At 33.3% G+C, this 16,554-nt stretch overlaps 1 protein-coding gene across 3 annotated transcripts in view; it reads right to left on the reverse strand.

Annotated features, from left to right (window-relative positions):
• The window catches only part of Mapk10 (mitogen-activated protein kinase 10), a 156,951-nt gene extending 153,761 nt beyond the window's left edge, over positions 1-3,190 (reverse strand). For all 3 annotated transcript variants that reach the window (XM_077803263.1, XM_026413760.2, XM_077803262.1), the window contains exon 1: positions 3,125-3,190. In XM_077803263.1, coding sequence (XP_077659389.1) covers positions 3,125-3,190 — 66 coding nt within the window. The remainder of the gene's footprint in view (positions 1-3,124) is intronic.
• Positions 3,191-16,554: the final 13,364 nt, after the last annotated feature.

The following is a 16,554-nucleotide window of genomic DNA, read 5'->3' on the forward strand; positions in this document are numbered from 1 at the left end:
TAGTGTTGGCAGTGACAAAGCTAACTAAAACCCTTATGGATTCCTAGGGATAACAGTGAAAAAAGTGGAAATAAAACATAATGAAAAAAGCCCCAGACTAAGAATCAAGAGAACTTGATTCTGGACACATTTGATTACCAATTTTTAACAAGTTACTGAAGGTCTTTGAATACTGTCTGTGGAGCAAAAGTTAAGGAGCAGCCTAGCCTGACTGGTGATCAATTTAAACACCATAGCATATAAAGTACCTGTGAAGTGCCCTGTGAAATAAGTTTCAAAAAAAAAAACTTGGAAAGGGCACCCCACCAAACAATAATTCTGCCTTTGAAATTAAATACACTATTTTCTTTATATTACTAAAGCAGTAAATGAGGCATTGAGCTACAAGAAAAACTACTATCAAAATAAAAATTCTTCATGGAAAGAAAATAAGGATGCTCTGGAGTCACAACTGAAAGAATCCTGCTTGCTATCATATTTCCAGTTTTTTAAATGTTATATAATCTGAATGTATTCAAAAAATTCAAAAGGCAATAAAAAAGTCCATGCTTCACTTTTCTTTTTTCCTTTTCTTTAAAAGGACTCATACTTGAAATATACATTCTGCATCGGTACTCAAATGCTAGCGGTTGATTTGAAAAATAACTTCCACCCACACAAAGCCATTTTAGATTTTTTTTAATGGCTGAAATTTTAAAATAGTTTAACTTATAATTTTGCAGTTTAAAATATGTAAAAATTAATTTAAATGAATTTAGTTTTGGTTGGCTGTTTTATTATTGTTGTTTTGTTTTGTTTAAGTATTAATGTCCACAGTAAATGGTGAGGATCATAAAGGCTAAGGAAATAGCTCATAGTCATATAGCTTGCAAGTGGTAAGGCCAAAACATGCAACCTAGAAATTCAGACTTGATCATTTTCCATTACAGCAGATCATAGTTGTAGCTATTGACATAAAGAAAACATGTATTATTTATTCTTTCATTGAGCATATAATTAATTAGAGCCTAGCCTATGAGTGCTGTAGTCCAGCAGTAAACAAGAGACAAAATTCTGATGATGTCCTGGTAAATGTTGACAACAGGCTGGGGAGAAGAAAGGGGAGAAAGGAGAGTTATATTTGCTCCTTCCTGAAATGTAAAAACTCCTGTTATGACAGCTTTTGAGCTACCATACCAACTCTGAGTTGGGAGCAGATATGCACATTCATTTCTTTTGAGCCTGTTGGCTCCAGCAAACCACTGAAGAAAACTTCCTCTCAAGTGCAAGATGCATTCTGGCAGATAAACAGAAGCAACATTTCACACCAGCAACAAGTATGTCAGATGCTGATAGGTGTTATGGAGGGGGAAAAAGAAAGGCAGGAAAGTTGCATAAGCAGTGTGGGGTAGGAAGGGGCAATTTTAAATAGGATAGTCAAAAAAGACTCCCTGAAAAGATGGAGTTAGCATTTGCTGAATGGGAGAAGACACTGAAGAGAGCAATTTTGGAAGAAATATCAGAGGTTCATTTGAAATATAGATAGTTTGATATGCCTATTTGACATCTATTTGGAAATTCAGAACCAGGTTTATGAATCTGGTTTCAGGGAGAAGTTTGGTTTGGAGATAAAATTGTTTGAGTATTCAAATACCGATAATATTTAAAGCACTGGGACTCAGTGGGAGCACCAGGAGAGTAAATAAAATTTCATTTAAAATGTAATTATCTATTTAACAAACACAGTACCAGCACTGTTATCAGTGCTTTGCTGGTATAAACTCATGGAAACTATTGTAACAACCCTGGGGTCGGGATCATGTTATTTGTCCCTTATTCTAACTACAGATAAGAATTATGCATCTGAAAACAAACTAAGCACTACCTAACTATAGGTGGGTGTTGGATATAACTTCATTTGGGACTCATCAGCCCTTACAATGAGGAGTAATGTGAGCTTCAGCTATTTACCATCAAAGCACAGAGAGGTTAAGTAATTCAGCCACATTCACAAATAAATTGCTACTAACTAGTAGATCTAAAGTTTCTAACTAAAGCTCTCTGGATCCAGAGTTCTGTTTTGACAAGAGAAGTTGTGTAAAGGCCCGAGACTTCAGGCACTGCAACATTTAGAGGTGGAGGAATGAGGCAGATCATTAAGTCTGATTTATAGCAAGTCACACATTTTACTTTCCTCTCAAATTCTGACTATGCTCAGGTAGAGTATAAAAAAAAATAGAAAAGCAATGATTTGTTTGTCTTTATACTTTTCCATACTATACTTTCTATAATAAGCCTAGAATGATTCTAGAATCAGGAAAGGTAAAATAGTAGAAACAACATGTCATTCTCTGTTTACAACACAGCTCAATGAGAAGGAACAATGATAATGATCACAGAGAGACTGAAGTAAAGTCTCTGCTTACAATGTGAAGGGGGTTAGCATGTGATTTGTTGTCTGAACTAGAATAATTGAGAGTAAAAGGGAGCACTATCAATTACACCATGATAGCAGTTTTAAGTTAGGATTACTTAAACACACCTACTACAAACATACCTGCACACTGGGTATGCTCTTAAGAACTGAGTTTGTATGAGTAGGAGGGTACAGATTCACTTGGTCCATGCAAATTACCAACCACTGTTGCTGCTGCCTTGCTGTTCCTTTATTGATCATTGTCATTTAGGTTACCCTCCCCAAGGATTCATTAGAGCTAGGCATAAGAAAACAAACTGAACACCACCTTACTCTTGGTAGGTATTGAAGATACTGCATTTGGGATGCATCAGTACTTAGAATGAGGAGGAATAATATGAGCTTCAGCTATTTTAATTATTAAAGTCTTATTTCAAGGATTTGGAAAGAAATACTAAATATTTTAAAGTTTTAAAGAAATCAAATAAAAAATCACTTTACACAGTGCTTAAATATATTTTTAATTGCTCAGAAAGAATTCTCTTAATTCCTATTCTAACTTAAATGAACTAGAAAGAGATAAACTTCAAAGTATCCACTTGTACTTCCTAAGCTACTTTTAGTATTATATAAGCATAACTTTGATGTGGAACTTATATAAAACAGAATGGCAAAATGGAAATACAAGGGAATATACTGTACCTTGTTCTACCTGTAAGGAACACACACCTGACAAAAGGCAATTTTCACATCCAAGGTTGGTTCACTGCAGTAGTATAAGAAATGAAGGCTCATAAATACCTGCAGTTAAAAAAGAAAAAGCCATGAATTTTCCAAATCAATGATTTTTTAAACAAATTATAGATTAATATGATCTAGATTATACACAAGGTATCATGCACAGCATATATTCACCCTAATCCCTATTCAAACAGTACCTAGTACTTTTCATGAATTATAAATATTAATTAATTGATAAAAGGTGGTTAAATATTCCATATTGTATGATGATTATTGTAATCATAAAAATGCAATATAAGAGACTATGTATATCTAATATGCTATAGCAAGGTATATCCTATTATATAGCACTTTTAATTCTAGGCATCTAATTAAAAAACAACTCAAACATGCTCAAGAGAATATATATGGAAGTTTATTATAGAATAAAAGTACTAATGCAATTTATATAGAATTCTATGACAGACTTGAGATAATTGGATTAGAACTTACAGTATAATTACAGATAAACTTTTCAAACTTGAGGTTGAGGGGGAAAAACAAGTTTGTAAAAGGTATGAAGATCACTGTATTAGTATAAACTTTAAAAGTATATAAAAATTATAATATCCATTATCTTAAGTACATAAAACCATAGAGTAAAAAAGGGGCCCAGTATATCAATATCTGTGTCCTCAAAGTATTAAGAAATAATTATATTATTTCTGTATGTTTGAAATATATCACACTTTTACAAACTTTTAAGAGTCAACTAATGAATGATGGCAATGCCAGATTAAGTACTGGGTCACTTGGCAATACTGCAGCAGCAGCAGAGAAACCCACCTGAAATTTTATTCAGTTTCATTAAACATTTATTGCAGGAAAGACACAATTTTTATGAGATTAAAGCATTTTACAACTAGTATTGAGGCAAGACTTTCCTTTCTGGCAATATGATAGATTAGATGTGCTGAAAATCACTTACAGGTGCAAAATTCCTAAAAATGTTAGGTGAATAAACAAAATATTTTAAGTGCATATTTAAGCTACTAAAAGAGGCCAGAAAAGTTCTTAGAAGCTGAAAACAATGTGAAAAGATACATGCAGAGAAGTAAATGAGCTGAAGCTGCTGCACCTTCCAGGCCATCTGCTGATGTCTAATGACTGGAACTTTAATTTCTAAAGCCAAACGTGCAGAGTACAAGAAACAAAGCTTCCATGTACCTATGGTGGGAAGTTCACTTTGGAGATACTTGCATAAACCTTACTAGAGGAATTTTAAGATAATCTTTAGAAAGAAGCAAAATAGTACTTAAAGGAAGATCTGAATTGTAAGAAAACATATTTTGCATTGGATGCTGATCTATATGTATTTTCAGTTTAAGGAACAATGAAAGCATACAAATATATAAGACAAATATGCATGAAAAAAGAACAATGTGGGGTTTGGGGTGTGGAGGAGAGAAATGCTGTATCAGAATTCAAGATTTATTATAAAGCTCTAGGAAGTATAGATATTACTACCAGTATGTATGTGGGATTGGTACAGAGATAGAATATCAACAAATAGAATAGAGAGCCCAGAAACAGACACATACATACATGAAAACCAGATTACTTTGAGATCTATATCGCAGACATCAGAAGAAACTGTATGTTAAATCATGCTAAGATAACTGATCATTCATATACAGGGGCAGCAAAGTAGGTCACTACTGAAAGACAATTCTCTAAGAGCCTCTTACATTTCTACATGACTTACAAAAAGAAGCCGTGGCTGCTGTTTGTTCTATTCTCCCCTCTCAAGGATGGTTACAGAGCAGACATCCCTGGAATATACAGATAGTATATTCCTCTGGTACAAAGCACAAGTTTGATTTTTCAAAGGAAAACATGCAAAGTACAAGAAACAAAGCTTCCATGTACCTATGTTGAGAAGTTCACTTTGGAGACACCTGCATAAATCTTACTAGAGGAAGTTTTAAACAAATTTTGGAAGGAAGCACAATAATACTTAAATGAAGATCTGAATTGTAAGAAAAAATATGTTTTACATTGAATGCTGATGTGTATAAAAATGTTTCCAATATAAAATAAAGATAAAATGTTTCCCTGAGGTAAAAGATAGGCACACTTACTGTCCCTCATAAAAGACTTGAATTCTCTAATTGCAAGGTTCCTCTTCTAAAATGCAACCATTGTGTGTGTAAGTCACCTGACCTTTCTTGCATCACCCTGTGGCTTAAGGAACTGATGTGAATGCTGACATTCTAGCTGTCACTCTTGCTCTAAGTAACAAAGACCCTTGTGTCTGATCCAAGAATCTTGAGAATTCAAAAGTACAGTGACATCTCAGATTCTTCAGTTCTTGGTAATCTCAACCTCACATTATATAGAAAAAATAATTCCAGATATATTAAAAATTTTGGGAAAGGTCAAACTTCAAGTATTATAGAAGGAATATAAATGGATATCTGAGAAATTTATCATAAAAAGAATAAAATATGATAAACTATAAATAAAATTATTCATAAAGTAAACTATAGTAAATTTAATGTAAAAAGATATAATAATGAAAGTCTAAAAAGTGGGTCACAACTTGGAAAATACATTTGAAATACACAATCAGTGAAAAATTTATTCAGAATCTATAGTTATTTGAAAATCAAGAAAAAAATCAGAAAACACAACAGAAAAGTGAGCATACATATATATATATATATATATATATATATATATATATATATATATAACATCTATATAAAGTAAATGAAATTTTAAAAGCCCATAAACATATATGTAAGTTAATATCACATTGAGGTATCATTTTATGTTAAAAAAAAAGTTAAAAAAAAAAACCTGGAACGTATGATACTATTTTCAAGTTGATTGATCAGTTGGTTGGAATATTTATACACTGCTAATATTCATAAAATTGGAACTAAATTTAGGGGGGAAATAGAGTTATTTAGTAAAGTTGCACCCAGTACATTATCCAATAATTTTGAAGATATACACATATTTCAGACAAACTCTTGATTTACTGCCAGGTTACATGTGCAAGAAATTCCATAAGGACATTTCTACAATAATAAAATTTTTAAAAAAATGAAACAATCACTGGAAGAAAATCCAAACATTCATAGATAGAACAATTAATAAATAAATTTTGGTATATTCCTTTAGTAGAATACCATATAACAAATAAAATTGTTGAAAAGAGTAATAAGTATCAGCATGACAAAATCTCATAAACATGGTCAATGAGCAAAAAGAAATTATTATAACTTACTTATGAATGTTTAAAAATACACACAACAATATATTACTTAAGACTACTACTTTTCCATCATAAAACTACAAAGAAAATAAAACAAAATTCAAGAGTCTGGCTAACTCTGCTTGGGAGATGAGAAATGCCCCTGGGGAGGGGCATATAGTGATTTCCAAAGGTGTTAGTTTTGTTTATAAACTTGAATGGATGGGGCTCTCCATGTTTGTCACGTTACATAAACCCTAAGCATATGAAATATATACTATTTGATATGGCTGAAATATTTCATATAAAAGATTTGGGGAATGCTCAATGATCCTTCCAATCATCCCCTTGGCATTGTGTATACGTGGAAGCTTGGAACCAAAACATTCCCATTCGCCTCTAGCAGGGGAATGCTCTTGAAGAGAAATGCTGAGGAGTGTAAGACAGGAGGAACCAGAAGCTTTATGATAACATTAGAGTACTGAACTAGCAAATTCTAGAACTTCTCTCCTTTTCAGGTGTAGGTTGGTTATATGGGAAAATAAAAGGTCTACAGGGGGGAAAATATGATCAGTAAATAAAAAGGCAAAACAACAAAAGAAGAAATTTACTCCTCAAAATTTAAACAGATTATTTTATTGCATTTACAGAAGATTTTATGTCTACTTTTGCAACATATTACTTTTAACTTTTTTAAAAAAAAAGTAAAGGTTTTTTTTATTTTGTTTTTATTTTTGTTTGGGGGGCATGGGTACTGGGGATTGAACTCAGGGGCACTTGACCACTGAGCCACATCCCCAGCCCTATTTCGTATTTTATTTAGAGACAGGGTCTCACTGAGTTGCTTAGCACCTTGCTTTTGCTGAGGCTGGCTTTGAACTCTGGATCCTACTGCCTTAGCCTCCTAGGCTCCTGGGATTATAGATATGCACCACTATGCTGGGCCAAAAAAAAAAAAAAAATTTAGGTTTGATTCCAGTATAATTTACACACAGCACAATGAATTGTAAGGGGAAAAATGTTCTTAATTATCAAGGTTGATGCGTTTAGAAAAATGAATACATCTTTGTAATTCACATTCCAAAGGAGATAAAGAGCAGTCTGGAAACTTTGCATGCCCTTATCTCAACAATCCTCCCTATCCTCTAGACAAAAGTTGTTTTAACTTCTTTCCCTACAGATTTGTTCTGTCCTAAAACACAAATGACATCACACAATATGTCCTCTTTTTGCTGGGTTCTTTTGCTCAACAAAATGTTTTTAGTATTCCTCCACGTTGGTGTATGTATCAGTAGTTGTCCCTTTTTATCACTAAGACACACTGTCCTCCTTATATGCACTCTGATTTTAGATATTTTAGGTATTCCCACTTTTTGGATATTATTAATAATGCTATAATTATCATTTATGTACCTGTCTTTAGAATAAATGTGTTTTCATTTCTCTTGGGAAAAATACCTAAAAAAGGAATTGATGAATCGTAGGATAGGAATATGTTTAACTTATGAAAAACTGCCAGACAGATTTTCAACTACAGTATGGTTTGGATATGGTTTGAGCTTCCTCCTCAAAGGTTCATGAGTTGAAAGACTGTTCTACAGTGTAGCACTGTTCAGAGGTGATGGGATATTTAAGAGGTGGAGCCAATGGGAAATAATTAGGTCACCCTTGGAAAAGATTATTCTCCTAGAACCCCAAGTTTGTTCTCATGACAGTGAATTATAAAAAGAATAGGACTAGACCTTTCCCTTGCTCTGCCTCTCTCTAACCACATGGTCTTCCTTTCTTGCAAGTGCTCTATTGTAATGCCATCTGCCAAGAGTTCCTCCAGAGAGTCAAACCAATACCAATGACATGTAAATGAACCTCCAAAACTATGAGCTAAATAAACCTCTTTACTTTATAAAGTATTTAGCCTAAGATATATAGTAATAGAAAAGGAATACAAATGCCTGCAGCAGTGTATGAAAATTCAGATGCTTGACAATCCTGCCATAATTTGATATCAGTTTTCTAAATTTTAATGATTCTAGTGTATGTTTATAGTATTTATTTGTGGTTTTATTTTTATTTCCCTGTGACAAATGATGTTCAAAGAATATTTGCATGTGTTTATTGGCCATTTATTTATCTTCCTTGATCAAGTAGCTTTTTCCAAGTCTTTTGTTTATTGGATGATGGACTGTGGGTGGGGTCAGATGTTATTTATTTTTGTTATAAATGGATTTTTTAATATATTCCAAGTAAAAATTCTCCATCAAAGATATGGATTATCAATGTTTTCCTTCAGTCTATGGCTTTCATATTCACCTTATTAATGTTGTATTTACATGAACAATATTTTTAAAATTTTTATGAAGTTTGTTTTATCATTTGTTTTCCTTTTATGATTAGTTCTTTACTGGTTTTCTCGAGGTAGCTTGGTAAATTTCTAGGTTCCTGAAGATATTTTTCCACATTTTTTTGAAGAGTTATACTGTTGATTTTACTCTTAGGTTTATTATTCATCTCCAATTAATTTTAATGCATGCTATAAAGTACATGTTGAGATTCTCTTATTTTCTTACAGATAGCTGGTTTGTTCAAGCACCTTGGGTGAAAAGACTTTTGTTTTTCCATTTTCAGTTGCTTTGCTGCCTTTGTCAAAAAGCCAATGAACTGTACTTGTGAATCACTCTCTGGACTCTATTCTATTGATCTGCTTTCTATTTTTTTTTTTCACTATCATTCTGTCTTGATAACTGCAACTTTAAAATAAGTCTTAAAATTCAGTAAGTCTTTCAAATTTGTTCTTTTTTACTTGTGGGACTATTCTGGGTCTTTGTATTTTCATAAGTTTTAAAATCAGCTGTACATAAAAAAAGCTTTTGGAATTTTGATTGGCACTGCTTTAGAGCTATAGCTCACATTTAGAAGAACAAATGTCTTAGCAGTATTTGGCACCTTTATCCATAACTTTTGTATACATTTGTATTTATTTTTGTACTATTTCATTTCTCTCAGGAAGGTTTTGTAGTTTACATCTATGCACTTTATACATTTTAATCTCAATTTATTCTTAAACATTTATTTTTATGCCATTATAAATAGTATATTTTACATTTGTATTTACCAAATGCTTATTGCTAAAAATAAAAGTGTATTCTAGAGAGAAGATACTGGTTATTGAACCTAGAGGTAGCACAGTGGTATATATTTTTCTTTGCCACTGGGTTACATCCATAGTCCCTTTACTTTTATTTTGAGAGAGGGTCTCACTACATTGCTGAGGCTGATCTAAGACTTGTAGATTGTCCTGCCTCCTAAGTTGCAAGGATTTGGGGGCATGTGTCACCATACTCAAACAAAGCTAATTTTTGTAAGTGATCTTGTAGTCTACAACATTACTGAATTTACTTAGTAAATCTAGTAGATTTTGTGAATTTTTTAAAGGGCTCTATTTATACAGAGAAGCTTTCTACTGAAGACAGTTCTTACTTCTCACTATGTTTTTTTCTTGCCTAACTACCTTAACTAGGCTCTCAAGTACAATGGTAAATAGAAATGACAAGAAGCTCATCATCTCTTCCTTTTAGCAGATGTATTAAGTCCATTTGCTTTTAAGATAATTAAGGATATTGTTGAGTTTAAGTTTTCCAACATACTATTTGTTTTGTATTTTTCTCATGTACTTTATATTCTATTTTTGCTCCTTCACAGATTTTTTTGAATAACTGAATATCTTTCTGCTTTCCATTTTATTTAATCTAATGGCCTACCTTCTTTTTTAGTAGTCCCAGAATATAAATTTGAATATCTAATAATCTAGCTTCAAACATTGCCATTATTTTTGCTTCCAGTAGGAAATTGCATTAAAATAGACACTATTATTGCTGTATCTATATACGTGACTGTATGACCAATGTGGTTCTGCAACCTGTACACTCAGAAAAATGAGAAATTATACCCCATTTGATTCAAATGTATGATATGTTATGATCATTGGACTGTCATGTGTAACTAATTAAAATAAATAAAAAATATTAATAAGAAAAATAAATATAGGAGAGCATTTTATATTTACTCACATATTTTATATCTCATCTGCATATACCTTAACATTTATTCTTAAGCATTTGTGGGTTTTGATGTTATTATAAATGATGTCTTTATTCCATTTGCATTTTCAAAATGCTTTCCAGAATTGAAAATGCATTGTTTAATTATTTGTCCATTGTATGGATTAAGTAGGTGTTATGGTTTAGATGTGAGGTATCCCCTCAAAAGCTCCTGTGTGAGAAAATGCAAGAAGGTTTAGAGGGGAAATAATTGGATTATGAGAGCCTTAACCCAATCAGTGAATTAATCCCCTTAGGGTATTAACTAAGCATTAACTGAAGGCAGGTGGGGTGTGGCTGGAAAAGGTGATCACTGGGGGTGTACCTTGGGGTATATATTTTGTATCTGGTGAGGGGAATCTCTTCTCTCTGTTGCCTGATCATCATGTGAGCTACTGCGCTTCACCACACTCTTCTGCCATGATGTTCTATCTTACTTGGGCCCCAAGGAATGGAGCTGCTGCCTATGGACTGAGACCTCGAAACTGCAAACCCTCAAATAAACTTTTCCTCCTCTATAGTTGTTCTTGCTGTGTCCTTTAGTCACAGCAGTGAAAAAGCTGACTAAAACAATGGGAAAGTTTTCTCCAAGTCACTCCTGAATCTTTCCCTCAGTCTTCTCACAGCATCTTGTCAGATTTCAACTGTGAATATTGTATAATACTGTAGGCTGTTCATACATCTGTTCCATAGAACATTCTGACATTCTCAAGGAAAATAAGTGTTTTATTTATATTCACCATCCTAGGACCTAGCACTATTCTTGGTATATAGTTGATGTCAAGTAAAATGTTTATTGAATGAAAGGAGATCTAAAGGAAAAAAAGTTTCTTTCCTTCTCTAGCACAAACCTGAATATTTAATTATCTCTTCAAATTGAGAACTGTGAATTTTTAATAAATTTGATGCTAACAAATCAGTGACAAAGAATTTACAATAGTGAAAGTATGAGAGTCCAATCACAGATGACCTCAGAAATGCTACCCAGCAGGACTGTTTTAGTTCTATACTGCTAAATGGGCATGCAGGAAATAATAATATCCAGCCCACTACCTGAAATGAGCAATGTGTTTTAATTTTTAATGAGTGAATGATTTTGCTGTTAAAAGCAAGCATTCTAACCTCTCCTGGATTATACTACAAGACTCCAAAAGTAACACCATGACATAATATGTCCCTAAATCACAGCAAAACCTTCTTGCTCCACAAAGAGACTTTAACAGAAAAAAAGAACATTTAGTCTGATAATCCCAGTGAATAACAGGTAACTCATTCAGTAACTATATTTCTTTATAGCAAGTCAGAGAGGATTTGGCACCACTGTATAGAAACAGCAGAAATGGCTACACCATTACCTTCCTATTGTTCTAAGGTGGAATTAGTAAAAATGTCTTGGTGCAATATAGAACCTGTGAGTAGCTTGAAATGAAAAGAGATGAAAATTTGAGGAGCAAAGTGCTTTCAATTACTAGTGTTCTTTTGGAAAAAGTACATATTGACATTCCTTGCTGTGTGATATGCTGAATTTCTCCATATTATGTGCACATATGAGTTAATGGTTACTTTGAGCAAAGCAATAGGTCAAGTAGTATAAATGAAATACACATAAGAATTTATTAGGTTGGCTTGACGCACAGCAGCTGCCATTATAGAAATGTAACTATGATATATTATAATAACTAAGATCAATGCTTAAATTCTTTTGTATATAAAATGTGCCAACTAAACAAGAACAGGCTTATGAAGTTTCATAAATGCAAAACAATCAAATAGTGTGGGGCAGCTCTAATGCTCATAGTTTGTCACTGAAATACAATATAAGCAAGGCAACAAAACTATTGGTTATTTTAAAAGTTTATATTCCAACAGTTTTCAAGTTAAATGGGCATGTAACAAACTCATTATTTGAAAATAATTTTTATATTTCTTACATAACAGATTTGTATAAATGACTCTGAAAGAATATGTGAGGTATAAGAATAAAAATCACTGTCAATTACAATAAACACTATGCTCAAAAGGATTCTCCCTACTGTGTAAAAAAGACCAAATGAAAAATAAGTACTCCTTCAAACTAGTACTTAGCTTTTCAAGGGCTGATATAGAAAATGGAATTTAAACTTAATTTACTATTAAGAACTGTATATATGCTCACTTTATTTAAATTCCTAGGCAGATGTGCTATCATTTAGAGCAGGAGCCAGCAAACTATGGTCCATCATCCCAATTCAGCTCACTACCTGTTTCTGTAAATAAAATTTTATTGGAACACAACCATGTATTAGTCTTCGTATTGTGTATGACTGCTTTCACACTAAATGGCAAAGTTGAGGAATTGTAGCAGGGATTTCATGGCAGGCAGAGCCCAAGATATTTATTATCTGGCCCTTTATAACAAAAGTTTGCCAATTTCTGATTTAAAGCAGTTTAACTGAAGAAGATCCAGAAGAACACCATCAATTTTCAACCTAAAGCCAAAATAAATGAATATACCTCTAACCATAAATACATAAATATACAAAATACTTTATAATAAGTAATATCTCTTTCAAAGTTTTACATCTATAACTTAAATATTTATTAAAATATTGTTCATGTAACAAGGTGGAAATAAAATTCTCCAAATATGATTAAAAGAATCTGAATTTTGGTAACAAAAGTATAGTATAGTTTGCAATTAGTTGGAGAAAATTACCTAATAGGGTTGCCATCTAGGAGAGATGCAAGCAGAAAATAAGGTATTTAATACAACAGAATATTCCCAAGGCTATAAAAATTCAACGGTATAGTGTAAGTATAAGCATATATAGGCATAAGTATAAGCAGCACACAAATATTGGAGGTAAAGTGTGGAAATCTGAACAGAGACAGAAGAGGGACCTCAGAAAGGAGGAAGTCTCAGTCTGTAGATCTAAGACACAGTTGAGAACTTCTGATGCAATATACACAGGTTGTTGTTATTTTATTTTTCCCAACATTGATGAGATTACTTTAACTAAGAAATTACATTGCAGTCATTTCTCAGTTCTTCATCTTGTTACTAAATATGAGATATTATGAATGGAGTAGAAAAAGTTGTGGGTCATACAAGTCATTTGTCATCAGGCTACTTGAGCTGACCTGAAATTGCAACCTCTTCAGTTTGGTTTTTTGTTTTTTTGGTTCTTGCTATCACAGGAAGATCAAGATTACTGGGATGGAATACAACAGAAAGTCAATACAAATTCTAACAAAGGTAAAATCCAAAAGGTGGTGAAAAGTAATGGAATTCAAAAGTCACTGAATACCATGTTAAGTAAAAGAAAAGAAAAACATCTAGCAATGAGCAATCACAACTAAACCATAGCACAGAAAAGTTGAGAAGTAAAAAAAAAAAAGAAAACTTGAGAAGAATTTTCAAGTAGTAGGTATGCATACAAAGTAAATTTAAGCAGAGAGAATTTAAATTTACTATATTAATAGTGACCCAAAAGCCTATAAGGTAAAAAGCATTACTACAAGTAACAAGCATTATTACATAATGATAAAAAGGGAAATTTTCCAGGAAAATAAAATAGTCCTAACTCATATATATCTAATAGCATTGCCTCAAAATATATAAAGCAAATGTAAACAGAATTATAAGACTATAGAAGGAAACTGAAAATCTAATATCATAGAGGAATTTTTAACATATCTCTTTTAGTAGTGATAGATCAAGCATGAAAATTTAAATATTTAGAAGCAAGAATAGCCTTTTCTTTTTATATAAGCTATCACAAAATTACAAAAAGGTGAAAAATTCTTCTATTCATTTTTGAAGGTTGGTATTTAGATAAAGAGAGTACAAAATGAGGTAATTATAGTGCAGTCTATCTTATGAATATACAGGTAAAATTTTTTTAAATTACCAATTAAATTATATGTTAAGAAATCTAATGCACAAAACCCAAGTAGGGTGTATTCCACGTATGCAAGGATGTTGTGAATTAAGAAATATCTAGAAAAAGAACTTAACATATTAATTATTGAAAGAGGAAAATTTTTATGATCGTTCAACAGATATAGAATTTAATAACAATGCAATGGAGGAAGGATAGCATCTTCAACAAATGGTGCTGGGAAAACTGGAAATCCATATGCAACAAAATGAAACTGAATCCCTTTCTCTCGCCAAGCACAAAAGTTAACTCAAAATGGATCTGATATCAAATCAGAGACACGAGGTCTGATAGAAGAAAAAGTTGGCTACGACCTACATGCTGTGGGGTCTGGCTCCAAATTCCTCAATAGGACACCCATAGCACAAGAGTTAACATCTAGAATCAACAAATGGGACTTACTCAAACTAAAAAGTTTTTTCTCAGCAAAAGAAACAATAAGAGAGGTAAATAGGGAGCCTACATCCTGGGAACAAATCTTTACTCCTCACACTTCAGATAGAGCCCTACTATCCAGAGTATACAAGGAACTCAAAAAATTAGACAAAAAGACAACAAATAACCCAATCAACAAATGGGCCAAGGACCTGAACAGACACTTCTCAGAGGAGGACATACAATCAATCAATAAGTACATGAAAAAATGCTCAACATCGCTAGCAGTCAGAGAAATGCAAATCAAAACCACCCTAAGATACCATCTCACTCCAGTAAGAATGGCAGCCATTATGAAGTCAAATAACAACAAGTGTTGGCGAGGATGTGGGGAAAAGGGTACACTGGTTCATTGTTGGTGGGACTGCAAATTGGTGCAGCCAATTTGGAAAGCAGTATGGAGATTTCTTGGAAAGCTGGGAATGGAACCACCATTTGACCCAGCTATTCCCCTTCTCAGTCTATTCCCCAAAGACCTGATAAGAGCATGCTACAGGGACACTGCTACATCGATGTTCATAGCAGCACAATTCACGATAGCAAGATTGTGGAACCAACCTAGATGCCCTTCAATAGGTGAATGGATAAAAAAATGTGGCATTTATACACAATGGAGTATTACTCTGCATTAAGAAACGACAAGATCATAGAATTCGGAGGGAAATGGATGGCATTAGAGCAGATTATGCTAAGTGAAGCTAGCCAATCCTTAAAAAACAAATGCCAAATGACTTCTTTGATATAAGGAAAGTAACTAAGGACAGAGTAGGGACGAAGAACAGGAGAAGAAGATCAACATTAATAGAGATGAGAGGGGGGAGGGAAAGGGAGAGAGAAGGGAAATTGCATGGAAAGGGATGGTGGTCCTCAGGGTTATACAAAATTACATACAAGAGGAAGTGAGGGGTAAGGAAAGAATAATACAAGTGGAAGAAGTGTTTTACAGTAAAGGGGGTTGATAGAGGGGAGGGGAGGGGAGGGGGGATAGTAGAGAATAGGATAGAGAGCAGAATTCATCAGACACTAGAATGGCAATATGTAAATCAATGGAAATGTAATTGATGTAACTGATGTGATTCAGCAATCTGTATACGGGGTAAAAATGGGAGTTCATAACCCTTTTGAATCAAACTGTGAAATATATCAAAATAGATGTAATGTTTTGAACTACCAACAATAAAAAAAGCAAAAAAAAAGAATTTAATAACATTATAAATCCATTAATGATCAAAACTCAAAAACAAGTATAGTCAACTAGAAAGAAGGGAATTTAATAATTGTGTAAGAGTTAACTCAAAAATTCATAGAAACCATCTTATTTAAAGATGAAAACTAAAAAAGAAGAGGGTGACAACAACTAGATGATGGAAATAGAGGAGTTTTCCAGTCTCTCTCTCTCTCTCTCTCTCTCTCTCTCTCTCTCTCTCTCTCTCTCTCTCTCTCTCTCTCCTGTGTGCTCTAGGCTTGCAATATGGCACTTACTTGTATGGGTGCTGGGTCTGCCAGGACCCAGGAGAGTCTGGCACAGAGCTCTAAAACAAAGCCATGTGCTAGCTTTCAAGCCCTGCTCCTGCTCTGTCACCTAAGATGGAATGGGGGTGGAAAGAGCTGTCAGCTGCCTAGCCTAACACAGTTCCAGGGGCTCAATCTGTGGGTACTGACCTGGCAATACAGGTTAAAAGATGCCCCTATGAGGCCTCTCTCCCAATTCCAAGGTAGTCAGCA

Source organism: Urocitellus parryii, chromosome 10 (genome assembly GCF_045843805.1).
Source record: "Urocitellus parryii isolate mUroPar1 chromosome 10, mUroPar1.hap1, whole genome shotgun sequence".
Taxonomy (NCBI): domain Eukaryota; kingdom Metazoa; phylum Chordata; class Mammalia; order Rodentia; family Sciuridae; genus Urocitellus; species Urocitellus parryii.